Source organism: Engraulis encrasicolus, chromosome 7, assembly GCF_034702125.1.
Source record: "Engraulis encrasicolus isolate BLACKSEA-1 chromosome 7, IST_EnEncr_1.0, whole genome shotgun sequence".
NCBI classification, from domain to species: Eukaryota; Metazoa; Chordata; class Actinopteri; order Clupeiformes; family Engraulidae; genus Engraulis; species Engraulis encrasicolus.
This window is the reverse complement of record NC_085863.1, coordinates 49,913,808-49,941,307: the sequence shown is the minus strand read 5'-3', so window position 1 is coordinate 49,941,307 and position 27,500 is coordinate 49,913,808. Positions and strand designations below refer to the sequence as shown.

General features: G+C 44.8%; 1 protein-coding gene across 1 annotated transcript in view; it reads right to left on the bottom strand.

Annotated features, from left to right (window-relative positions):
- Positions 1–27,500, bottom strand: part of ndst1b (N-deacetylase/N-sulfotransferase (heparan glucosaminyl) 1b) — a 101,116-nt gene that overhangs the window by 12,360 nt on the left and 61,256 nt on the right. Inside the window, exons 4-11 of the mRNA XM_063203833.1 lie at positions 26,924–27,500; positions 16,133–16,220; positions 15,426–15,580; positions 13,558–13,743; positions 10,757–10,885; positions 9,874–10,056; positions 3,546–3,642; positions 1–15 (exon numbers count right to left, since the gene is read on the bottom strand). The exon at positions 1–15 is cut by the window's left edge and continues 109 nt beyond it; the exon at positions 26,924–27,500 is cut by the window's right edge and continues 2 nt beyond it. Coding sequence (XP_063059903.1) covers positions 1–15; positions 3,546–3,642; positions 9,874–10,056; positions 10,757–10,885; positions 13,558–13,743; positions 15,426–15,580; positions 16,133–16,220; positions 26,924–27,500 — 1,430 coding nt within the window. The remainder of the gene's footprint in view (positions 16–3,545; positions 3,643–9,873; positions 10,057–10,756; positions 10,886–13,557; positions 13,744–15,425; positions 15,581–16,132; positions 16,221–26,923) is intronic.

Here is a 27,500-nt window from a genome sequence, read left to right as displayed (position 1 = left end):
AGAGTGCCGTGGTACCTAGGGGAACATCCAGGGTGAAAGTAATGTTAGGTTGTGTAGAAGAAGCAGTATGGAAATTTCTGGCTTACAAGCCCAACTGAAATTAAAAAGAAACAATTGTTCATACAGTATACGTATAGGCCGCAGATTTATATAAGCCAAAGGTGTCCCCTTTGTAACATGGGATATTTACAAACTATTAGCTCTGGAGCCAACTCCATTCACTTTGTAATTGTCACATGTCTACAAAAGAAAATTAAGTTAAAATAGCAATACAATTAAATTAAGTTTCCACATCAATTATTTTCTTGACCTAAACTAATGTGATGCAAGGTTGCATGCGCACATCCAATCAAAAGGTGTTGGATCAAAACAAAAGCAAAGGAATCTCCATACGTAGCCTATTACGTCAAAAAATATATACAACAAAACCATTTCCAGGAATAAACAGAGAGCACTATGGTGCCTGAAGTGACTTTGAGCTGGAAACTAGCATTGCATGGTGCCTGAAGTGACTTTGAGCTGGAAACTAGCAGTACAGTGATGTGTCCACATCCAATCAAGAAATGCTGGATCAAAACAATGATACTGAATCAAAAAACAAATCAAGCAAATGAAAGTAGTGTCCACACATGAAGGCTATTTGGGTCGAAACATTGTGCATAATAAAACGGGGAGCAGAAACGGTGTGAGGAGATTCCTTTATCGAGGGTGATTCCATTACCAACTTTTCCAACATAAGAAGACGTCAGAAACCCCATGTCAGCAACATGTAATATCACATGACCTGACCTGGAACTGAGGTGTGTGTGTGTGTGTGTGTGTGTGTGTGTGTGTGTGTGTGTGTGTGTGTGTGTGTGTGTGTGTGTGTGTGATAGCGTATAATAAAACCTGGGAGCAGAAACGGTGTGAGGAGATTCCTTTATCAAGGGTGATATCATAACCAACTGTTCCAACACAAGACGTCAGACACCCCATGTCGGCAACATGATCAACAAGATCACACTTCACCTGACCTGAAGCTGAGGTGTCTGTGTGTGTGTGTGTGTGTGTGTGTGTGTGTGTGTGTGTGTGTGTGTGTGTGTGCGCGTGTGTGTGCGCGCGTGTGTGCGCGCGTGTGTGCGCGCGCGCGCGTGTGAGAGTGTGCGTGTGCGTGTGCGTGTGCGTGTGTTATAGTGCCAAGATTTTGGTATGATGTGCACTTGCGCATGCGCAGGTAGGGTATGCTGTTAGGTAAGAAAATATGACTCAACTGGTTTATGAAATGAAGCCTATTCCGTCAAAAAAAATATAATAAAACCATTTCCAGGAAGAAAAAGAGCACCATGGTGCCTGAAGCGTATTGACTATCGATGATCAGGGGGCTAATAATTTTGTCCATGTCATTTTTGCCCTTTTTTGTTTAAACTCATTCTAACACTGGAAAATCCAAATTTGACTTATTGGACATTATCACCATGGTATATTTGTTTCCAGTATACCAGAAACGTATTAATAATGGTCATTCTCACTGAGTAATCAAGAGAGATGTCTAATTTTAGGAGGGAGTGGGGGTGTTAATAAAATTGTCCTCAACTGTGTGTGTGTGTGTTATAGCGCCAAGATGTTGGTATGATGTGCACTTGCGCATGCGCAGGTAGGGTAAGCAGTTAGGTAAGAAACTATGACTCAACTGGTTTATGAAACCACTGGAGAGAACCTGGACCATAAGCAGGCTGACGCCACATTCACCCACCATACACATGTAACAGGTACCTCACACATTCAGGAAAGGTAATTCAACGGTGAGCTAACTGAAGATGTGGTCTAATTGGGAAGGCATTGGGAGGCTTTACCTCACCAGTCAGTTACGACTCCAGAGCCACAGACAGTGAATTATCGTATTATTAGAATACAAGACAGCACTCCCATTTTAATTTTTTTTTTTTTTTTTTTTTTTTTCATATGGACCAACTTATTTATTTCAAAATGAAGAGTTCAGATGCAAAACCCCCTAACTCCATTGCTGAAGACCTGCACTTCTATATTTTTAGAGAATCCCGTTGTTGGTTTGGTTTACATTCATGTACTTGATAATAATACATGGGGGAGGGGGGGGGGGGGGGGGGGTGTTGGGGGGAGAGATCGCACTCAGTTCTTCTTTTCTTTGTAAAGTTTCTAGTTTTTTTAATACATATTTCTTTAGCATCAGAAAGACATTTTAACCGATTTTAAGTACCTCTCTATTCACACTTGAAAGTATTGGGACACATCACACTTGCACGTGCAGAAACACAGGAGTTGGTGACAAAAACGAGTGGAAGCAAGCGGTCATAATGGGACAGGGCCTTTGTCTCGCCATTCAGCTCCCTCTCCGGAGCCACTAAGGTTAATTACACAGCAGAGAAAGTGTGAATTCACACACGGACAGAACATCTCCACCCAACCCCACCTCAGCCCACCCCCTCCCCCTCCTTAATCTCTATTCAATGAAATGAATAACAGACCAGGCTTTCCCGTCACTTCATCATGACCGAGACGTCAAGGCTGCTGGGGGAGAGAGTGGGGTTTTGTGTGTGCCCGAGACACATCTTAAAGTAGTTAAATTAGAGAGTGCCGTGCACCTGCAGTCAAGGCGGCCGTAAAAAGCTAAAGAACGGCTGGGTGTATATATTTTTGTTCTCTCTCCAGCAGGCAAGCCCATAAATTAATCTGTGTGTGTGTGTGTGTGTGTGTGTCTGTGTGTGTGTGTGTGGAGTGCGTGTGTGTGTATATGTGTGTGTGTTGAGTGGAGTGTGTGTGGAGAGTATACGTGTCGAGTTTGTGCATGTGTAAAGTGTGTGTGTAGCAGTTGGCGGTGGGCTTGTGCCAGTGCCAAGACCAGCCTGGGGCTAAGCTACCCCACTGAGGGATGGGGGCCACTGGCCATGGGCCCTGCTGGCCTTGTACAGCACAGATCAAACGCTCTTCAAAAGCTTAGGCAACCCATCTGACATGGCACACGGAGGGTACACCACCCCTCCTCAATCCCTCCGCCCTTCCTGTCCTCTCTCACCATCACTCTCCATCACTCTTTTACAACCTCATTGTACACATCAGCCCTACTTTCCTCCTTCACTTCCACTAACTCCATCACTCTCTTTCACAACCTGAGTGCATTTCACTTTTTTTGTACCCTCACACATTCACTCACTCGTAAATCCACTTCATCCAACTCATTTTTGCCCTCCACTTCTGCCCACTCACTGACTCAGTAGCAAACTGTAATGGCTGCATTCAGTGATTACCAGTAGTCTATTTCAGAAATACATCACTGCTAAGACAACCTCACATTGCCAACATGCCACCCACATTTGTTGTTCCGCTGTATTCTATGAATCTGTATTCTATTGAATTGGGTATTGTGTGAATTTGAAGGCACATTTGATCGCGTTGTTTGGACAACTAGATGATACTCCATTCTGGAATTCGTCCAACCGGTGGATTAATGAAAGGGGCATAGGAGAGGGGCAGCTTGGTTCTAACCAGGCTAGGGCTGGGGCCGGATGGGCTAATCTGCTGCCACTCACCCGTCTTCTGCGGCCCGATGATCAGCAGCTTGGGGAAGCGGTCACACGTCTTCTCTTTTGACCAAATGTCTTTGTGCCTTTTGTCCTCGCAGGGGTCCTGTAGGAAGAGAGACAGAAGGAGACAGACAGACAGGGGTGGCTTTAGTGCAATGTTTCTCAAACAGGGTTCCATGTACCACTAGGGGGTACTAAGGGTACACAATGCAGGGGGTTTGTGGAAAAATGTAGTAGTTGCTAATGTATGGATCATAGTCACAATGGGCTTTGGAAGAAATGTACAGCGGGGTGAGTGGCGGGGGTGCTCAGTGTTTGACAGAAATGCTTTGGGGATACAAAGCACAAAAATGGTTGGGGAAACACTGCTGTAGAGGACTGAGCTCGAGCAGTAGAATGCAGCAGTAACATACAGCTACAGCAGCAGAGCGAGGGATCACAGGGCTCCTGTAGAGCAGACAGACAGGAAGATGGACAGACAACCGAAGACAAAGACAGACGCATAGAGAGAGAGAGAGAGAGAGAGAGAGAGACAGACAGACAGACAGACAGACAGAAAGACAGGCAAATACGCAGACAGACGCAGAGAGAGAGAGAGAGAGAGAGAGAGAGAGAGAGAGAGAGAGAGAGAGAGAGAGAGAGAGAGAGAGAGACAGACAAATAGATAGAGAGACAGATAGATAGATAGATAGATAGATAGATAGATAGACAGACAGACAGACAGACAGACAGACAGACAGACAGACAGACAGACAGACAGACAGACAGACAGAGGGGCTTCAGTAGAATGAGTATGAGCAGTATAATGCAACAGTAGCAGTGAGCAGAAGACTGCAGGATTACAGGGGTCCCGTAGGGAGACAGAGAGACAGACAAGATACACAGACAGACAGGCAGACAGACAAGATACACAGACAGACAGCCAGACAAGACAGACAGACAGACAAGGCAGACATGCTTTATTGAATTGAGTGTGAGCAGTATACAGCAGCAGTATGCAGCAGCGGTGAGCAGCAGGGCGCTAGCTCACTAGCCCCGGGGAACTCCGCCAAGGCCTTCATAAACTGGGTCATTAAGCCAATACAGAGAATTAGTCATACACAAATGCATGTGCGCACACAAACACACGCACACACAAGTGCGCACACAAACACACGCACACACAAGTGCACACAACAACGCACGCATCCACACGCACACATGCACGCAAACACACACACACACCATATACACACAGATCACACAACACAGTACCCACAGGCATGCACACACAAAAACAAATTCTCTCTCTCACACACACACACAGTACCCACAGGCATGCACACACAAAAACAAATTCTCTCTCACACACACGCGCGCACACACGCGCACACGCGCACACGCGCACACACACACACACACACACACACACACACACACACACACACACACACACACACACACACACACAGACACACACAGACACACACACAGTATGCAACACATCTCCAATAACTAATTGGCCTGTGGTTTGTAATTAACTTCCTTTTGAATGGGGACCTAGAAGAGCATATTCGGTACACAAGTCTTCATTATCACCGCAGCAACCTCAAAACCCTCACCACCCCAACCCCCATTTTCCCCCCTAGTGGACTTTCCCAAAGGCAGGCTCACGACAACAGAGTAAGTTGTTTCACTTTGTTTTGATGCATTCCCTGAGATGTCCCAACATCCATTCCCATGGTGTGCGCTCCCTGACTGCAATTTCATGAACGTGATTGGGCTGGAGGAATGTCAATCATCTGGTTCATGCAAGTGATTGGCAAGAGGAATGTCAATCATCGGGGACATGTAAGTGGTTGGACAGGAGGAATGTCAATCATCCGAGTCATGTTAGGTAATTGGCTAGACTAGAGGAATGCAGGTCAGTCTGGCAGGTCATAGGCTAAGAGCACAGGGGGCACCAGAGGACACTCAGGCACTCGCCAACTGCTCCTTGACCTCAACACTCTAAGGAAATCTCAGTGATGGGTCTGGATGAGAGCCTTTATGTGCCTGTATGCATGTTTGCATGTCTTTGCCTATGCCTGTATTAAATCGATGGTTGAACGATTGGAGAGAGCGAGAGGAAGGCAGGGAGCTGCAGCCAGCGCAGTGCAGCACAGCACAGTACAGTACAGCAACATCTCAATCTGTGTGTGTGTGTTTGTGTGTGTGGCCTGCGTATCTATACAAGTGTGTGTGTGTGTACCCTTCTTTGTATGTAGAGTCTGTGTCTATGTCTCCAGTCTCCGCCTATGCGGAATGGGCCGGGGCCGGGGGGGCGGAGTAGAGGAGGAGACCATGAGCTGCAGCCAGCCCAGCCCAGCCCAGCCCAGCCCAGCCCAGCCCAGCCCAGCACAGCCCAGCTCAGGCCCAGCCCAGCCCAGCCCAGCCCAGCCCAGCCCAGCCCAGCCCAGCCCAGCCCAGCCCAGCCCAGCCCAGCCCAGCCCAGCACAACAACATCTGGGTGCTGATCCGCCACAGCAGAGCACACAGCCTGCGGGGGTCAGTCCTGGTCCGCATCGCATGCCAGCCAGCCAGCCAAGAGTGCCAACTGTGGCCTTGCCAGCCGCCATCACCCCTACCATCTGCTGGCAGTAATGAGCAGAGCAGAGCAGACCAGAGAAGAACAGAACAGTGCGGAACAGATCACGCCATCAGATGGACGACACCACCACCACCACCACCACCACCACCACCACCATGCACACAATACTGATCTACAGGGCCGCTGATCCCTTTACCGAGCCTAAGACAACTGACCCCATTGTCCCTCTCCCACCCCTCCTTCGCCTTCCCTGTTGACCCATTCTACAGCACTGCTGTTCAACACAACCCCTGGCCTTGCCAACACATATCTGTTATTGCGCCTCTCCTCTTAATCAATTAAAGAGGAACATTTGCAGTGTAATCAGGATTTTTTTTTTGAGGGACAGAGGGAGGGAGGGTTGGGTTGGTGTAACATGCGCAAAACACCCGGGTAATAAACGCATGACGGCACCAGATGGCTGAAAATGTGTGTGCGCTCTCAAAACGATCATTTGGACTGACACAGAAACGAGTTTACGGCTGTTGGTGTGAGCCAGTGAGGAGGCGTTGAGATGCGGCATACGACAAAAATAAGTCCTCGGTAGCAGCTTGGGTTAACAGCAAGAAGGCTCATCTCATCTTTGCGTACCTGTGTGAACGTACTTGAACAATGTATTTGGCATTCAATCGACTACCACCCTTCCTGTTTGAACATACACACATATGTACACATGCAATTGCAAGCATGTGTGCACACACAGACACAGACACACATACACAAACACACGCCCACACACATGACATTGAGTCAAAAGGTCTTCCCCATATGGTTGGTACAGGCTGTACTCTGACATGCATAATCTGCTGAGAGAACAAATGATCTTCACCACATGGTTAAGATGCAGACTCATATTGGATACTGGATAGATGGACGGAAAAAAACGATGTACGGAAAAAAACAACAATAAACAAACAGCCTGAGATCTGCCCGGCTCCAATAAAGGATGTCTGATTGGCATGCAACCTCTGTATGTACAGTTGTACAGTGTTTTCCGCATTACAGTTATTGTTAGTCTAGGTGTGTGTGTGTGTGTGTGTCTGTGCGTGGTGGGCGGTAGAACCAGAGACATCTGAATGATTGGAATGATTGGAAAGGCTGTAATGATTGGAAAGGCTATGTCATGTATGGAACATGATGTGAAATCCACCCCAAAAATAAACTGTTCATACATTGCTGTTTTGTAAAGCTACATAAGAAATAACATTTGTAGTACAAAATCTTTCTATTTTCAGGGGACCTAGTCAAGGGTGGAAAGGTGTTTGTTGTCAAGGTAACTATTAAGCAGGGCTGTAGTACTTATATCGGGACTCGCTGGTGGTGGGTTGAGGTAGGGGTGGGCCGTATGGCCAAAAATGTATACCTCGGTATAATTTTAGCCACGGTATATATCACGGTATATATCACGGTATTTTACATTTGTGTAAAATTGAAGCATTCCATTGCAAAATGTCCAAAATACCTTTTTTTAACTTTTGCATTTGCATTAGCATTTTTGGAATGTGTTTTCAAAAGATTTGAATGGCAAGAATTCACACAAACAAAAACTATGTAAAATGCATTTTGCAATGCAATGATAGGCTACAACACTTGTCAATTTCACCAAGTCTAGAAGGGGTTAAACGAGGGAAAGGAGGGGTGTCAAACTGAACATGGACTTTACCCAATAAATCGTTCATTGGACCCTTTTTTCTATTTCTGGAGTTGCTGAGGGTAATTTGGAAATGTGCGCCTGCATCTGTGATTATGCCAAGCCTAATGGTTAAGCTGTTATTGTTAAAGTTAAAAAAAAACGAACTTTCACAAGAGGCAGCTAGCAATGCATTGTAGAACCAGGGGCTGTTCACTCACGGAACTTCCTGTTAGCCAAACCCATAAACATTAGCACGATGCTAGCGAGTACAGGTTGAAATCTTCTAACCAGCTGTAAAACTACACACCTGAACGATTTGTCAATACAGCCTATTGTTAAACAACAGTCATAGTGCTTACCAGGAATGTTTTGTTGATAATATTTGTGACTGGAAATGGCAGTAGCAATGTATTTAGCATGGGTTCCCCTTTCCATTCCATACATTTTCCCACATGAAGGACTGGCCTACGCTCGTTACTGCAGAATGCATGCAAAGCTAACTGGCTACAATGGGAACCAGAGAACCTCTAACAGGGAGAAGGCTCAGTCTCATTGGTTCCCATTGTAGCCAGTTAGCTTTGCATGCATAATGCAGTAACGAGCGTGGGCCAGTCCTTCATGTGGGAAAATGTATGGAATGGACAGGGGAACCCATGCTAAATACATTGCTACTGCGATTGCCAGTCACAAATATCATCAACAAAACATTCCTGGTAAGCACTATGACTGTTGTTTAACAATAGGCTGTATTGACAAATCGCACAGGTGTGTAGTTTTACAGCAGGTTAGAAGATTTCAACCTGTACTCGCTAGCATCGCGCTAATGTTTATGGGTTTGGCCCCATAAAAATTGAGCTTTGTGACCCAGTATAAAATAATCTAGTGGCGCAAAATAATCGAAACGCTACTCAAATGGGGTCTTATTATTTCTAGCTTCGAACTTAATATTAATATTTCAGGACAAAAAATTATAAAAAATCACAAAAATTATAATGGTAAAAAACTCCATTGACACCCATTCATTTTGCACTGTCCCGTGGTTAGGGTTAGCCAATTGTGGCTAACAGGAAGTTCCGTGAGTGAACAGCCCCTGGGGGAACCCATGAGACTGAGCCCTCTCCCCTGTGTTCTAATTTCTCTGGTAGAACTAATGCATTTAAATGGCAGCTATCACTGCAGCAGCGGTTAGCGGGCTAACGTTAGCGAAATCGCTAAATCACATTTTAAACAGTGAACAGTCATTTCAGTTACTAACACCCAGCCAGATATCATGAATGATATTACCTCAACTGGACACAGTAACATGTTAGAAAGGCTGGCGCAAATGTAAAGTAACCAGTGTTAGCACATAGATTTAGCACATTTCTGTTGTCAGACACCAGCATTGACATGAATGACTTGGGCTGTTAGCTTCTAACTTGCTTTTCATACACCACTGTACATTCAATTGTGGAGACCAGAATCGAAATCACATACAGTTTAAAACAATAGTTCACTACACTAACTATACATTTTACACTTAAAGCTTATTTAAATGAGATTGTGCTGCTGTTGTCCTACAACCACACATATTCTTTTGCTACAACTACGAGAGACAGTCGGTGGATGTTCAAAACGTTGTCTACTGCCATCTGCAGGACGCAATGCGCTATGGCAGTAGAGCGGTATGGACAAAATCTATACCTTGGTGGAAAAAATACAGCGCACGATAGTATACCGTCCATACCGCGCACCCCTAGGTTGAGGCATGCACAGCATCTCTGTGTCCTTCAAACATTCACATCATCATTTATCTTTTTTTTCATTTACAGATTGACATGTAACTCTGAATCTAATATTTTGGACCTTTTGGTAACGTCTCGGACTCGAACCCCTTTGGACTCGGTCTTGACTTGGTCCAGAATAATTCTGGTCTTGGACATGTCTTGGAGGAGGTCTTGACTTACAGCCCTTCCATAAAGTACAAATGGCAACCCTGCTGTACCTCTGCCTCTCCACATCCCTCTTTTAAGACCCGATTTTGCCATTCATGACGCTTGTTGTTCCGTACAAACTTTGAAAGTCAATGATAATCAGGCTATAGTTACAGTTACCTGCCAGATGGGGTCCCTCTCCTCTGGGAAGATCTGGAAGTAGCGGTGGGCCAGGGGCACAGGCGGCAGCGTCTGGAGTTTTAGGTTGGTCCACATTTCCAGGAACTTCACCAGGTTCTTGAAGGTGTACAGGCCCAGCCGGTCGTTGCCATAGTTCGACAGGTGTGTCATGAAGATGCTGATCTGTTGACCAAACACAGACATACAGACACACAAACACATGTGCGCACACCCACACAGGTGAAGAAAGAAAATTAACACCGACCATATGTCAAGTTCAGTCATATTGCTAGCAGGGTAAAAACACAGCTGTTGTGATTTTTTAATTCAACAAATGAGCTGTGGCTGATTTAACAGGTACACAGTCCCGAAAGGGCGTTTCAGCAGTGACACATCAGCATGGTTTGATCATAGCTAATGCCACTATTGTATGGAATAAAAGGTTTTTGTTTTAGTTTTTTTTGTATATTCATTGCAGTACATGAATTATCAATCACTAATTAATTTATGAGCCCCCAAAAAGTCATAGACCCATCAAAGTTAGTCATGCCATTGCATCAGGCCACCAGGGTAGAAACAACTGTGGCAATTTCTTAAATTCATCAAATGATCCGTTACTGATAAATCAAGTAGAGAAAACAATAGTTTACCCCACCGTCAGCCTAGGCAGAGCAATCTGTAGGAGGCTTTTCCCAGAACAACATCTTGATTGCAGATAAGCAAATGACCTTTGAATTGTGCTTTTGCAAGCTACTGAACAAAACTTTCATCATTAATGACGACTGACAACACAAGGCCACAAGCAAAAGGAGAGGACGCTAGGTACTAGATTGACTTGGACCTCTTGCTTTCACAGCCGGCGTTTTCGGTTTCGGAGACTTACCGGGTTGAGGAGCACAGTGAGGAACAGCTCTCCCCCGTTGATGAGTTTATCCAGTTCTTTGGGCCCGCCAGGGTACTCGTTGTAGAAGATGGTATGGGTGAACAGACCACAAGTCTGCCGTGGCAAAACCTGCAGAGAGAGGGGGGGAGGGGGAGGGATGAAGCCACAAGGGAATAAATCTCATATTCAAAAATAACGTTGAGTCATCAATCTGCTGAAGCTAAATGCACAGACTCACAAACTCAAGTCACGCACGCGCACACACGCACACGCGCACACACACGCGCGCACACACGCACACACGCGCACACACACACACGCGCACACACACACACGCGCGCACACACGCACACACGCGCACACACACACACGCGCACACACACGCACACACACGCACACACACACACGGAAATCGGGGTCAGTTTGAACTTCAAAGGAATCTCTTGAGCAGAATCAACATGTTCAGTCGTTGGTGAGAAGCGAGTGAATTGCTGTATGGGGTGGAATACTCAAACACATCACTAAGAAAGAAAAACTGGTCAGTCACCATGGCCAGCTCATGGCAAGACATAAGAGGGAGAATAAAAAAGCCTCTTGGACAGATGGCTTGAGAAGATTACTGATCAGACATTATCTAATATTTGACAGATGGTGTCATAATAATAATCTATTAGGGGGCAAAGGAGTTTTATTATGTGTCGTTGGTGTGTTGACACCGCACATGGCAATGGAAGACAACGCCGGGGCTTTGCGGATGAATATTTCACACAGACTCGGCAAGGTCGGAATTAACATTGCCATGACAACATCACACCAGCCTGCCAGACAAGAAGTAAATAAATAAAATCGGCGCACGGAGAGGAGGAGAGGAGGGGGGGGGGGCTGGACGTCGAACACATGGCTACACACATACAGTACAGCCGCAGTGTGCTTGCCAATGACAATTGACGAGATAAGAGCGTTTATTGCGTTTATTACATTAGCATGTGGCCAAGGAGCTGGCTGAAGTTAAAATTGCACACTTGGCCCGTCTACACGCGTTAACAAAACTGTCTTCCTTGAGTGCCTCTTCAAACGTGCACTTCTAATGGATCCCCTGTTGTTTTTCTGTTGTCGTTGTGTATTGCTATCGTCGACAACAAAAGCTGTAGACAAATTATGCAAATAAAAGAGGGCCCTGGTTAATTTGCTGACAATCATTTCAAAAAGTCATTTGACTATCTCAAAAGAGTGGGTGTCAGTTTGAGAGCTATTCCGTGCACGGAAGAGAACACGAGCAGAGGAAACATTCGGAAGACAGTTCTCTGTTGCTTCCCTTTTTCTCAGCACCAAAAGTACAGGCATCCATCCACCCTGCCCTCCCTTCCCTTCTCTGTGCTTCCCTTCCCTTCCCCTCCCTTGTTCTTCTCTAGTCGAGAGAGACGAGAATGCATGACTTGCCAGCAAACATTTTAGAGAAAGCTCAGCCATGGATTATTCAATGACGCGTTTCAACTTTTCGCCGGTTTGATCCAGAGCGAGCGAGCAAGCGCGCACACGCGAGTGGAGGGAGAGTGAGAGAGGCAGTGGTAGAGATGTAGAGGGAGGGAGGGATGAGGAAGAGAGAGAGAAGGAGAGGGGGGGGGCAGTGGCAGCAGTGGTAGAGTGGTGGAAGGAGGAAGGGAGGAGGTGGAGAGAGGGGGTGTAGTGGCAGCCGTGGTAGAGATGGCGTTCAAACGGAACCACGGTGGAGTGGCGGGGCAGTGAGGAATTCCTTTGACCAGCCCCTGGCTACCCCAAGGCTCAATCAGCTCACATCATAAATAATGGCTGTCACAACAACCTCTTATCACCGTTTTTTTTTCTTTCAGTCTTTCTTTTCTCTTCTGCTTTTTTTTTTTGGCCTTGTCTTGCATCGAGATCAAGATGTGCTAGGGAACTCACTCCGTGCACATCACACATACACTGTGAAGGCCTGATGTAAATCTTTTTCGGGGATGGGGGGTTGGGGAGGTGGAAGGGGAGGGAGAGAGGCACTACATCCTCTGACTTTCAGGTGAGATAAAGGTGGAAAGTGAAAAACGATATAGTAAGAGTTAGGGAGAAAGAGTGAGAAGTACGCAAGACAGAGCAAGAGAGGGGATCGTGTGAAGGCTGGCATGGGTGGAGGGAAGGAGGGAGGTGTGAGAGAGAGAGAGAGAGAGAGAGAGAGAGAGAGAGAGAGAGAGAGAGAGAGAGACAGAGAGACAGAGAGAGACAGAGAGAGAAATGGGTGTACAGGAGAGGAAAGGGGCTGGCATGGATGAGAAAGAGAGGGAGAGAGAAAGACAGAGTGAGAGAGAGCCAGAAAGAAAAAGCAAGCAAGAGAGAGATATTTGCAGATGGCGTGACATTGTGGTTAAAGTTGTGTTTTGGGGAAAATAATTCCACTGATGTGCTGACTGCTTGATGTTCTGGAGTTAGTAAATAAATAGTTCTTGTGAATGGTTAGCTAGTTGGCATTTCCCCCAAAATAACACGTTGCTAAGCAAGAGTAACAAAGTGCCTGAATTACTGACAAGAATGAATGGTCTGAGGAGAAGAGCCAGGGGAGGGAGGGAGGGAGAGAGAGAGAGAGAGAGAGAGAGAGAGAGAGAGAGAGAGAGAGAGAGAGAGAGAGAGAGAGAGAGAGAGAGAGAGAGAGAAAATTATTGCACCGATGCCATGGGAAGAAGCTTCATCAGCAGAGAGAGAGAGAGAGAAAGAGAGAGAAAGAAAGAGAGAGAAAGAGATTAAAAAAGACAGAGAAACAGAGACAGAAGTGTAGTAGACAATATCCTTACGCTGATGCCACTGTGGTAGAAGCCTCGTCGGAAGCGGGCAGGTTTGAGGTGGGGGTACTCCTCTGTGCTGGTCACCTTGATGCCCCACACTCTCTTCCAGGCCTCGTACAGCTGCATGTGGATCGGGTACACACCGGAGTGGTGCGGCGCCACCGCATACCCCATGTTGGTGGGGATGCCATGCTCCTGTGCAGAACACAGAAAGAGAAGAGTGGGATAAGCAAGACACGTCGTCTTAGCAAGGCCAATGTGTTGTATTTTCCTGTGAAGAACCGAGAAAGAAATTAAAGAGATTAACGATGGTATGAGGAAGAAACAAACACTAACTTCAAAAGTCCAATCAGCAATATTTTCTACGGTTAATGGGTTTTCTTTAGAATAAAGCACAATTATACGACGAAACAATGTGCAATATTTTCATTGCCTTTTTCAAATTTGCCATGGCAGCTTGGAAAGTGTCAATACGATGCTCATAGCTGGTGTGCATTTTATCATGTAAACAAAAAAGTGATAAACTCTGCTCAGTGCATGTCCCTGATAGTTCAAGATGGATGATTGCGCAAGTTGGATCCCCCATCATACTGTATTTAATTCTTGTCTAGTGTGTTTTACATTTGGATGTACAAATCAGATACATGCGATACATCATCATCGTCGTCGTCGTCATCATTATCATCATCTATCATGATGATCATCATTATCAACAGTGGAATTAATCCCCCTCTTGCCATCACTGCTTCGTGGTACATTAGACATCTCACTTAGCGATGTCATGCTTTACATGATGCCATTGCCAGCGTGTTTCTTGGACTCCTTCTGACTGCTTCCAGCCTAATTAACAGCTAACACTTTTCAGCCGTCCCGCTGGGAGACGCAGATCAAACTCTGTACCGCAGACATGCTTGAAATATGTGAATGGGTCCACATGCCACCACACAGTGTAAGGCCGGAGAGAATATGAGGGAAAGAAAACGGCAAGAGACAGAGAGAGAGACAGAAAGTGAGAGAAAGAAAGAGACAAAGAAAGAGAGAGCGAACAACATAGAGAGTTGAGAAAAAAACAGGCAGACAGGCTGAGAGAAATAGAAGAGAGAGAACAACAAAGAGAAAGCGAAGGAGAGAGAACAACATTGAGAAAGATAGACATGGCAAGAGAGAAAGAGAAAAAGAGTGAAAAATACAGTCAGACCGGCAAACAGACAGAGCAAAAACATAACCGGAAATAAACCCCAACAGACCAAGATAGTAAGACTACAGTGAGATGGGGAGATAGGAGACATGACAGTCAAAGAGAACCTGCAGAAGCAGTGGAGGGCCCAGAGATAAACAGAGATAGGATGGGAAGAGTGAGAAAGGATATTGAAGTAGAGAGGCAGACAAAGAACGGCAAACACAGAGAGAGACAAATAAAACAGAGCGAGACTAAGACAGAGCAAAAATAAGTGAAAGGCAAAGCGCCACCACTACAAAGTGGACAGAGAGAGAGACAGAGAGACAGAGAGACAGAGAGAGAGAGAGACAGAGAGAAAGACAGAGAGAAAGACAGAGAGAAAGACAGAGAGAGAGAGAGACAGAGAGACAGAGAGACAGAGAGACAGAGAGAGAGAGAGACAGAGAGAAAGACAGAGAGAAAGACAGAGAGAAAGACGGCGAGACAACAGTGAGCTGTGAAAGAAAGACAGACTGACAGGTCAGGACAAAGATTGGGGGGGCTTGAACAAGAGAGAACGACAGACAAGGAAAGAGAGAGAAGGAGACAAAATACAGTCAGAACAGCAAACAGACAGATGGAAAAAGACAGTGAGACGGGGAGATGGAAGAAGAAAGGACAGACAAAAAGAGACAGGAAGCGTAGTGGATTCTCCCACCTCAGCAAAGCGTCGGTTGAGCAGCATCTGCTCGGCGAGCACGGACTGGTTGTGGAAGAGGTGGGGCTGCATGTGGCTCCACATGTGGGGGAACCACCAGAACTCCTTACTGTAGGACAGCAGCAAGTCATCACCCAGGTCCTCCTCATCCGTACCTGAGGAAACACACATACAGGTGCACACAGGCACAAACACGCACGCACAGGCGCACACACACGCACGCACACACACGCACATGCACGCAGACGCACACACACACGCACGCACACAAAAATAAGAATTAAATAAATCCCATTGCAGCGTATCATAGATCCTCCTTATCCATACCTGAGGAGGGAACACACACCACACACACACAAGCGAGATGCCACAAAGGGTGATGATACGCATATTTAAAAATAACATCAATGAGTCGTACCAAAGCAAAATACACATACACAAACACACACGCATGCACTCACACGCACGCATGCGCACGCACGCATGCACGCACACACACACACACACACACGCGTGCGTAAGCGCGTCAATGCCACATACAGTAGATGCAAAAAAATGTAAAAATCACACATACAAAACCAGAAACGAAACAACAAAAAAGAGCACAAAAAAACACAAAAAAACCAGAACTCCTCCACAGTCAGTCACTATACAGACAAATTCACTTCAGCACTAAATATTGGGTCAGGAAACTGCTTGAGACTTACCAGCATGGAAGAACTTCCCTGAGAAGCCGAGGTTAAAGGTGAAGTTGGGGACATGGGAGCGCAGCTCGTTCTGGGTCTCCAGCAGTGCCTGAGGGGGGCAGCGAGGAGGACATGAGTCACTTAATGAGAACGACCAGAGTCACACACAGACAGAACGACAGACAGACACACACGCGCACACACAGACAACGCACACACAGACAGACACAGAGACACTCACACACATATAGAGACAGACAGACAGACAGACACAGACACACAAAACCTCATCTACTTAGCCATGGTCACTGTCTCCCCTTCCCTTTCACAAGGCCTCCATGGTGCCAAAACACACCTCTAGCACATTAGCATATGCCCTCTACCGGAGTAGCAACTCAACTTTTTTTTCTCCCTCTCGAAATCCTTGAATCTGTTGGTGACATTTTTACTTATATTCTACCTTTTATTTTTTAAGGGCTTGCGAACTTCACAAAAAATAAGGATTGTATGTGCTGCTGCAAGCACCACACATTAAGCGTACAAGCCATATGAAACTAAACATCAGAAACTAGCACTACAGTATTATATTAGAGGTGCTAAACTCCTTAATTCAACTCGTTTATCTTTTTCACTACTACAGTCAAGAATCTATTAGAACCAGTAAAGGTTAACAGGCGAAATACAAATGCATTTTTTGCTAAGTCTAAATTAGAAGTTTTTAACTGCAGTTAAAATATAGAGAAGATATTTTTCTGAGTGTAAGCAGTTGTGGTTCCAGGGAGAGAATGAGAAAAAAGGAAATGGAGAGAGAACGAGGGAGAACGAGGGAGAACGAGAGAGAGAGCAAGCGAGAGAGAGAGAGAGAGAGAGAGAGAGAGAGAGAGAGAGAGAGAGAGAGAGAGAGAGAGAGAGAGAGAGAGAGAGAGAGAGAGAGAGCAAGCCAGAGAGAGAGAGAGAGAGAGAGAGCAAGCCAGAGAGAGAGAGAGCGAGCGAGAGAGAGAAAGAAATACATTTGCTATTTATTGGTGGACAACCACTTTTTACTGAGCTGACCCTGCGGGAAAATATGAAGGCAACAAAAAAGGAGCCAAGATTGATTTTGTGGAACCACATCATTTACTGGGGCAGCCTGTAATCCAAATGAACTCTTTGATGGCATATCAAATCTGATTATACAGAATAAAAAAATAAATATTTATCGGACCAATTCAAATCGTCTTTTAACGTTGGCCTATTACTTCATGACTGTGTCAAATTCAAGCACATTAATATGCAAATGTTACCCGAAAACAAAGAGCACTGGCAACAAACACTGTGAACTTTCGAAAAGGAGACTGACTGCGGAAAAGACTGACATTTCAAATTGAACAATTACTGCCAAAGCTTCTAAGTCTCTGACTCAAACCCACACACACAAACAGCACACACACACAAACAGCACACACAAACAGCACGCACACACAAACAGCACACACACACAAACAGCACACACACACACAAACAGCACACACAAGCACACACACGAACAACAGCACAACACAGCACATGATGTTCACACGTTGGGCAACAGCAACAGACCTTATTCATTTGTGACATTGATGTGTGTTTCTCTGTGTAAGTGTAAGTGCAAGCATGTGTGTGTGCATGTGTATATATGCGTGTGTGTGTGTGTGCGTGCATGTGTGCATGTTTGTCTTCACCCTAGAACAGGCCCTGGGATTCTTCTCCCCTCCATCCCTCATTCCCTCCCCGCCCCCCCGGCGCCCTTCGTACCCGGTTCCTGGTCCTGCGTCAAGGCAGCCTCCCATTTTATTTGTTTACCACTTCAGTAGTGTGCCCTCCTTCACACACGCTCTCCCCTACTCACTCAACCTCACACCACCAACCCCCCTACTCCCATCCTCAACCCCCCGGCCTTTTCTCGGTCTCAGTCAGACTCACAACTCTGACTCACACTAAACAGAGAGGAGGTCTGTGCACAAAAGAAGGCTGTTTTAATTGGGCTCGTCTTGTAAAAAGAAGGGGGGGTGAGAGAGAGAGAGAGAGAGAGAGAGAGAGAGAGAGAGAGAGAGAGAGAGAGAGAGAGAGAGAGAGAGAGAGAGAGAGAGAGAGAGAGAGAGAGAGAGAGAGAGAGAGAGCGAGAGAGAGAGAGGAAACGTTAACCCTCTGCTTGTGCCTCACCAAGAAGACACTGAAAAGCGATCAGCAATACAAAAAAAAACAACTTTGACTGAGAAACAGCATTTCACATCAAATGTGAAGGGCGTTTGAGAAGTTTATGCCCTAGGGGCTAAGTTTTTCAGAAAACCGGAGAAAAAAAGTTGGATGAGTAGCGCTCTTCTAAAAAAATAATGTTTTTCAGCAGTATAACGTTGCTCGACCACGGGCTTGATGGGCTGTGAAACATGAAAGACAGCTGTAAGAAATAGCGCTTGACTTAACAGACACACATCAGTGCAGTGCAGTGGTGCCTGTAGGCCTCATCTTGTCTGTTGGCCTTTTAAACTTTCTCCTTTTACTTTTCCACAAAAAAGGAAGAAAAAAAAAAACACACACACACACACACAAACGAACACACACGCCCCAAAACAACAAAACAACAAACACACAGAAGGCAGAGAAGAAAGAATAAAAGCAAGAAAGTCATTTTCCACTGCTCAGGCACCTGTGACTCCCATCAGCCCCCCCACCTGAGGTGCTGCAGGCTCTCCTCCATCATCTCCGCCCTGTGCGGATGACAGCCAGCAGACGGGGTGGCAGACACTACAGGACTACTGGCGGAGTAGAGGAGGTGGCACTGCAGAGACGCACGTGTCACCGTCACACACACATACATATGCACACTCGTAGCACTTAGCTGTAGCTCCACACACACAAACACGAATGCATGCACACGTATGCACGCACACGCGCACACACACGCACACACACACACGGGTGATTCTCACGAAGCTAAAAAAAACAATGGCAATGACTTTTTAATGGTTAAATATGACAGGGATTCTTTTGATAATATACATGACTGTAGAGTGAGACGTGTACTTTCTGGCACACTAGTTCATTTTAAGAAATATTATTTTTATTTTCCACTTTTTATGCATTTTATAGGCAAATTCTCATTACCGAAATGTGTCCCGACCAAAATTTCTGGTCTTTGAATTAGGGTAAAACATAATAAAAACTTTAAAAATACAGAAATGACACTACAAGAGCGTTAGTCTATGTCCGAAGTTTCATTAAGTGTTCCTTGTTGGCAATTTAAATAATGAACACTAATGAATATTTCAAGAAAAGATCGTGTCCCCAAGTTTTTCTTCTCATTACCGCAATATATTTCAGAACTACAATTAAAAGCCATCAGAATTTCAATATGAGCTGAAACTACCTCCAATTCATCTGAACTAACAGGAGATTCAAGATTGCTACATGATTAGTCAGCCTTATTGTTTGTGCCTGTAAAATGTCACAATTTGTCTCAAAAATATGCAAATACGACAAAAGTGGTTCTCATTACCGAAATCAGTCAATATTTCGAAATGAAAAAGATTTTTTCATTTTAAACTTGCTTGGTAATAGGGTATTCCTTTTCAGAATTCAACAATGGTCATGAATTAGCTATGTCATAATTACTCAAGTTACAGTTAGCATTATTGTGCTGAGCCATCTCATTACCGCAATACACATTCTCATTACCGCAATGTTTTAAGTACCTTTCGGTAATGAGGATTGTCAATTTCGGTAATGAGACTCTATGGTGATTTACATTTAGAATATATTTTCATGACATATATGTATTTCGCTTTTTATTTATGTACATTTTTAAACATGCAACTGCAACCTTAAATAGAAATTATATTTTTGCAGTATAAATATTGTCACTATGTCACTTAATTATAGTTAAAGCACTTGATGGAAGTGTTAAGTGAAATTGCATCCATTTCAGGTTGAAATATGCAATTGAATCGATATTCGATATACAATATTGTAAGTAAACAAAGCAGAAGTAAATACCTAACATATACAATAGTTCCTTCAACTAATGGGGGTTGTCTGTAAAAGTGATCATCTCCATATACATTACATAGGCTAAATTCAGTGGTCATATAGGTGTTGTTCATAGACCATTTTTCTGTTCTCATCCTTTCTGGCTAATGTTGTGGTAACATTTACATTTTGTCCCACCCTTGGAAGAACAATAACTTAATCGACTATGGGCCAGAAACCCTGTTGTGAGAGTTAATTGAGAGTAGCAAGTCACTTAATTCAACTTAATTCTTGCTCACATGCCAACCCATGAATCAATATTCTGGCTGTTTCCACCCTCGAAATGTGGTCTTTTGATGCAAAAAATGATCAAATTGCCTAGTGATGTCACCCAATGCAAAGGCAATTGCAAACAACGAAGCCAGCACTCGCTGTGAAGTTGTCAGATTGCGTAGATGGCAAAAAGGGAAAAAGTTGGGAGACAAAATCGATCCACTTCAAGTCTATGTGCTTTCCCAGAAATTGACAGGTTTTTTTGCTTCCCGTGTTTGGTTGTCATACCCTCATTTGTAGTGGGTTTGAGTATTTATCCTTTTTTACTAACTTGACTTCCTTCCAAAATCTTTGTGGTGTCACAAAAGGCTTGGCATTTGAAATAGCAGTGAATAGGCCTTTTTAGCGAATTCAGTGTGAAGCAGTTTTTAGAATATTTCAATCAAAACTAGTAAGAAGAATCATTTGGAGGAATGCTGTAGTTGCCTTTACACTTTCCCAAATTAGAAACTGCTTATGCATGTTGTTTGCAACTTTTAGCAAGGTTTCAGGCCCCATACTCCGATCCTTTAGCCATGCTCAAACACCCATGTACCCATCTTTTAGTCATGCTGTGGGTTCTTGATGTCCTGGGTAAGTGGAGAGGCAACTGGATCAAAACAGCCTCCAAATGCACTTTGCACTGATTTAGCTGAAAATGCCCATTTACAGCAATTCAAAATTCCAAGTCTATTGTGCCACCCGTTGACAAGTACCAAACATGCTAGAAAATGACAAGGAAGTTAAGGTAATGCAATGGAACAATACTGCAAGAGAACAACGTTTTAATTCTGTTTCATGCACCCTATACTATTATGGCATACCTGCCAACCTTTAAAAAAAATTTTGAGTAGCAACTTATCGCGGCGCAGCAATTCACGGCGCAACAACTTGGCATGGCAAAGCAACGGGGTCGCCGGCGGGCCCATCTGAGAGGCTACTTTGTTTTGCATAGTCTGCCCTACACCTTGGGTTGCGAAATGTCAACAGGGAAGATATGAGACACTTCATTCAGGCAGGGGGGTCCTCCCCCAGAAAAAAAATGCTTTTCTTAGATGCAATTTCCTGCATTTTAATGCATTTTAGCCTAACATCCCGTGTACCTGGCAAATTCTCTTCACAGTACTTTGAACTAGGCCTACCATAATTTATTAAACTTTCATGAAAGATGTTTTTTTTTGTTTCACACCATAACACCAATAAAATGCTATGATATAGTGTGCTGGAATTCAGGCCTCTAAATTAACTTTATTGATCACCAGCCAATATGGCTGTTAATCTTACTAGTCAAACATACCACCAGTCTGGCTAGTAGGCCTAAGTGGCTATTAAGTTATCCTATGTACCAGGATGCATTTGGTCACTTGGGGGGTGTTAAGGAGCTGGAATTGAGTATGAAATTGAAGCATTTGCTGATTATTTTTTTGGCTGTAGAAGGTACATGTAGGAAAATGTATAATTTGATTATAAAATACCGAGGCATTTCAGTGATTTTTATGAACAAAAAGTTGAATTGTAATGATTCTTACATCATCTCCCCCAATATTAATAAATGGTGATGTTGTCACCTACTGTGAAGAAGCATCAGCAGTAGAGAAAAAGATAAAGACAAGTGTTATCTAAGCTAGGATAATATCAGGTTAATATTATTACCTTGGGGGCTAACATCAAAATCACACTTTCAGCATTCATTCAGTACAAAATGCGTCATGTAGTGGCTCTACTGAGGGACGGGGGCTAATGGCCAATGCTCTTGGAACTTCCACGGTAACTTTTGAGGGGCATCGCTTCTTTTTTTTCACTTCTCTGCATAATAGTAGGCCTCATCTGCCATCATGAGTTGGCTATTGTTCACTGTTCGGCACATATATGATGATAGGAGAATTGATTTTATTAATAGATTGGCATACGTGATTACGGATAGTAGTCGTGGAGTGATGCATATTTGGTATTACGCACGACCTGTTACACCTGTTCACAGAATGGGCCATGACTCAGGGGGGAACAGTATTCCTATACGGTGTCATGGTAGGTTACGGATGTAGACCTACTCCGAGCACAACCGTTAGAACTATCGCTTTATTAAGGGAAACCGAATTTAGTTTGCTGCTAATCTGCTAATTTGTAGCGCGGTCATCGACACATTTGCTCATTCGGAAGTAATCTCGTTTCGGTCCAATATCAAAACAAGCAACAACATATTGCCGTCAAATACGGCGAAACATTGGGTGAATCATTACGACAGACCTCGGCCTTTATTTATTTTCATAAGTTTACGGATTTAGCAACTGGACGCAATTCACTATTCCCATACAGGCTACCTTTCTCAAAGTCCATTTACCTTTGAAACGGTGATTTTGACGGTGCTCACTTGTAAAACTACAGCGACAGTACCAAGATGGATAATACATGATGACAGGAGGAGGACACTTGTTTCAGAGATTATAGGAGTACATTAACCAGTCTCTCTGCTTGTGTGATTTCGAAGCAAACTTTCTATCGGCAGCTGATGCCTCGACTCGAGAGGAGCGCAGCGCAGCACAACAAATGAAGACCTCTAGTCTAAACTAGCGCTCTGATTGGTCAATATCCTCCCCCCACACGTTGCTGGCCCATGGAAAGGCCAGCGCGAGACAATTGCAAGCAGAGCCATGTCTACGGCTCTGTCTGGTTGCAAGTCTACAGAGCAATTTATAAGGGCCCATGAACACACTTTGCTATTGGTTTTTCCCGCATTTTGAAGTGACAGCACCGTAGTTTGATGTCAAGATCCGTATCTGCTACGCAAAATGTGTAATGGTTGGCAGGTATGCTATGGGCATGTCTGATATTGTCCTGAAAACCAAACATTTTTTCAAAAATGCGAGTGAAGTGAAAGCCCACTTGGGAAACTACAACTCCCATTGTCATTGTGATCCAGCACTCCACAGCACACACATGAACACTGCACACAAAAGAATGGCATTTATGCCTCATCCCCAATAGCACCTGAATGGGAGCAGTACTATGATCAGGGTACCTCAGTCATGGAGGAGGATGGGGGAGATCACTGGTTAATTACTCCCTCCACCAACCTGACGGGTCGGGAATCGGGAGTCTGATGATGACCTAACCCATGACTGCCATTGATGTGCAATGTGCAACACAAGCAGTTAGTGGTGTTCAGTGATATTTCATAACACATAACGTTCATTGTGAATTCCAGCTTTGGTCCGGACAGCATTATGGTGATACTGTACCGAAAATGTACCGAACTGTGACCCTAAAACCAAGGTGTACCGAACCCACATACCATACAAGCTACTCTAGTCATCTCTTGTTCCTTCTACTACCTACTTCCTAGTTGCCGGTGCGTGCTGAGTCAGAAAAAAAGTCCAGTGCACGACCTTGCACTGCGACATGATTTTCCTCATGACAGATTTAGATTTCTGGTCCACTATAGATTTTTGGCTGGAGAGATAAGTGGTGAGTTGTGATGTCATTCAGGGTGGGGATGAGGAGTGGGATGTATGCGCTTCATTGGGGTCATCAGGTGGCTACCCTCCGGTGTTTTGATGATGGACTAACTTTAAATTCAGAGTGCACCCCTTGGCCTTCACCCCCTATACTATGATGTTACTTTGGTGCCCAGGAGGGGCCTCACCTCTTCACCTACTGCAGGGGTGGGGAACCTTTTTCATTCGAGGGGCCTCTTCAAATTTATCTGAGGATTTCCCCCTGCACATTAGGCCTATATTGAAGGCAGCCACAATTAAAACAGACCCCACCTTCTCTAGCGCCTGAATATAGCTTAATTGTATTGCAAATGATTCATTTACAAAATATGTCATATTTCATGTGAAGCTGCATAACATTGATTTTATATCGGGGGCCTGATTAAACGGCCTCAAATGGCCCTCGAGACAGGTTCCCCACCCCTGACCTATGGTCTTTTATGGTCTTTGGCTGGGTCAAGTCTTGAATCCCAATATCCTTCAGTAGCTTAATGAATGGTTTTATATAGAATATATTTATCATCTTATTAGGTGTCATTTGATTAGTTCTGCCCTGGAGACTCTGTCGTTGTGCTAATAATAATAACAAATCACATCACTTACTAATATTAGGCTTTAGTTCAATTTATTCCTCCTTATTCTCATTACCGAAAACTCATTCTCATTACCGAAATGTATCCCTCATTACCGAAATGAGCACTTAATTGTAAAAAAAAGTACTAAAGGACAACTGTATTCATATATATTTTTTATGAACACAGTACCTTTCATGTTTCTTTCACTTCAATATATTTTTGGACTGAAATTGTAGGTTTTCACTGATTTATTCTAAAATTAAAGAGGAAAACAAATGATCCTATTGCGGTAATGAGGTAAAATGGTAAAATTCTTAAACTACAATAATAAGAAAAAAAACTTTTTTTAGTGTTTTATGTAGCCCCTAGTACAACTATCAATATTCAATGAACAAAACTGCAAGAACAATTAAGTTTCCTAATACATTTCATGAAAGACAAAAATTGCGGTAATGAGCATTTTAGCAGACATGGACTTTTAAAACGTTAAAAGTTTTAAATAGTTGTCAGGTAAGTTCATATTATTGTGCTTAGTAACTGTACACTTTAATGTAACCGATTCAAAAAGAAATTCAATCAAAAAAGAATTTAAAAAAAATGGTTGTCAAAACAACTTTGTTGCGCGTTTCGTGAGAATCACCCACACGCACACACACACACACACACACACACACACTCTTAGCTGTGGCTCCACACACACACACACACACACCCTTAGCTGTGGCCACACGCGCAGACACACCCTTAGCTGTGGCCGCCCGCACGCACGCACGCACGCAGCAGCAGCAGCAAAGGTTCCAGGGCCCAGGGTAACAGGGGTCCCAAAATTGAATCATCAATACATTTTCGGTATTGGGTGGGGGGGCCCTTTCAGATTACTTTGTCTTGGGCCTGGGACACACATGCACGCATGACCACTCCCTTTGTTGTGCACCCATCAACAACATTGCCATCAACTCCTCTGCACACTTGAGAGCTCTGCTGGGTGTCTGTACACACACGGGCATGCACGCGCGCACGCGCACACGCACACGCACACACGCACGCACACAGGCAAGTGTACACACAAACACGCACAGCCATCAACTCCTCTCCACATGTGAGAGCTCTGCTGGGTGTCTGTCTACACCCCAGAGTGTCTTGAAGGCTCCATCACTTATGTACCCTTCACCCTTTCTGACAGGGTCATTACACACATGCTTGCAAACAACACATGTGCGCAGTACACACGCATGACCAGACAAACACACACACACGCTAGCCTAGCACTGACACCCTACAATATACGCACACACGCACAGACACACACTAGATTAACACTGGCACACAAAAAATATAAGTACACACACGCACATGCATGCGCACACACGCGGATGCACACCTAGCACTGATACGCAAAAATATATGCAAACATATACACACCAGGTGCACACAAAGTACATACATATACACACACAAATAAAACTCCACACACTCACATAAGCATACTTCCAAACACACACACACACACACACCATGTGCCCATGTCTGCCACCTGCTCCTCCTGCACACCTGTCCATCTCTGCGTGAGTGTGGACATGCCCCCAAAGGTCACCCGTCCCATCTCATCTAATCGTTTGTCAAGTCTCCCCGGGAGCTTAAACTCTTGCACCATTTCAACACTCCTCCTCCTCCTCCTCCTCCTCCTCTTCCTCCTCCATCAGTCCACTGAAGATTAACCAGGTCACCCTTTCAGACACCAAAGGTCAAGTGTTGCATGTTGCCCAACTTCACTACAAAGCACCACTCTTCCTGCAAGTACGATAAGGTGCAAACATAAAGACAAAGGTTGGATTGGTGCAGGGGGTGCCAATTTCGATAAAAGTTATACAACTCTCTGACATTTTAGTCATTAAGACCTTTCCCAGAGACTGAATGGACTGTTTAGGAACCGGTAGGTGGGTTAATGATAAAGCCTGATAAATTGAACTCAAAGAAACCGCTAAACCGCATTCTGACCTTCCTTGGCATTGCAAAACTAGCCAGTGCTCCTGCTATCAAAATGGCTTTTACTGCTGGCGCCAAGGAGGATTTGTCCATGCTGCTGCTTATCTGGCTGCCTGTTATCAAGCTCACAAGTTAGGAAGAATACTCATAATTCCCAAAATTCAATGGTAGTCACTCTGTTATTTCTCACTGATTCTTTTTCTGCAAAAGAATTCTAAAAACCTTTANAAAAAAAAAAAAAAAAATCAAAGTCTCACACCAAACCCTGTTTACCTTCAGTTTTCCACAGTGTTTTTTTTTCTTTTTTGGAAGCATCACAACGAGAACTCAAATATATTACAACAACTACCACTATTTTACCTTGATACATTCATGTCTGCGCCCTGGATACCAGACTACGCATTTCATGATTATTTTCCACTTCATGTTCCCCTTTATTTTCAAGTTTCGAGGTAGCTTACCTTGACGTCTGACACCTTCATGCGCGTGCCTTCCTTCCCCACGAAGATGTCGTCGATGTCCACCAGTATGTATCTCTCCAGCCCCAGCGAGAGCCGCTTGCCCGTCAGGAACGACACAGCGTCCACCAGCACCAGCTTGTGCAGCCAGAAGTTCAGGTTGTTCCCAAAGAGCACCCGCTGGATGCCGTCATGGAGCCCCAGGTCCTGCACCACGGCCGCGTGGAGCACCCCACTCCCGCCACCTCCCCCTCCCCCACCAACACCACCTAGTCCTGGGGGAAGCGGCACTCCGTTACCCCCTCCTAGTCCGCCACCAACACCAACTCCAACACCAACTCCAACATTGAGAGTTTCTGCAGTCCGACTGCGAGCCAGCAGCACGGGCTCATAGGTGGAGTGGTTGGACTGGAAGACGGTCCAGTCGTCGCCGGGTAAGGGGCCGCGCTCCACCTCTCGCGCCCGGGTGATGGAGAGCAGCGGGGACTTGGGGTTGATGCTGCAGTCACGCAGGCCCAGGTTGGAGTGCAGGAAGAGGGGGAAGCCCTTCAGCTGGGCACTCTGCAGGCTGTTCTCGTTG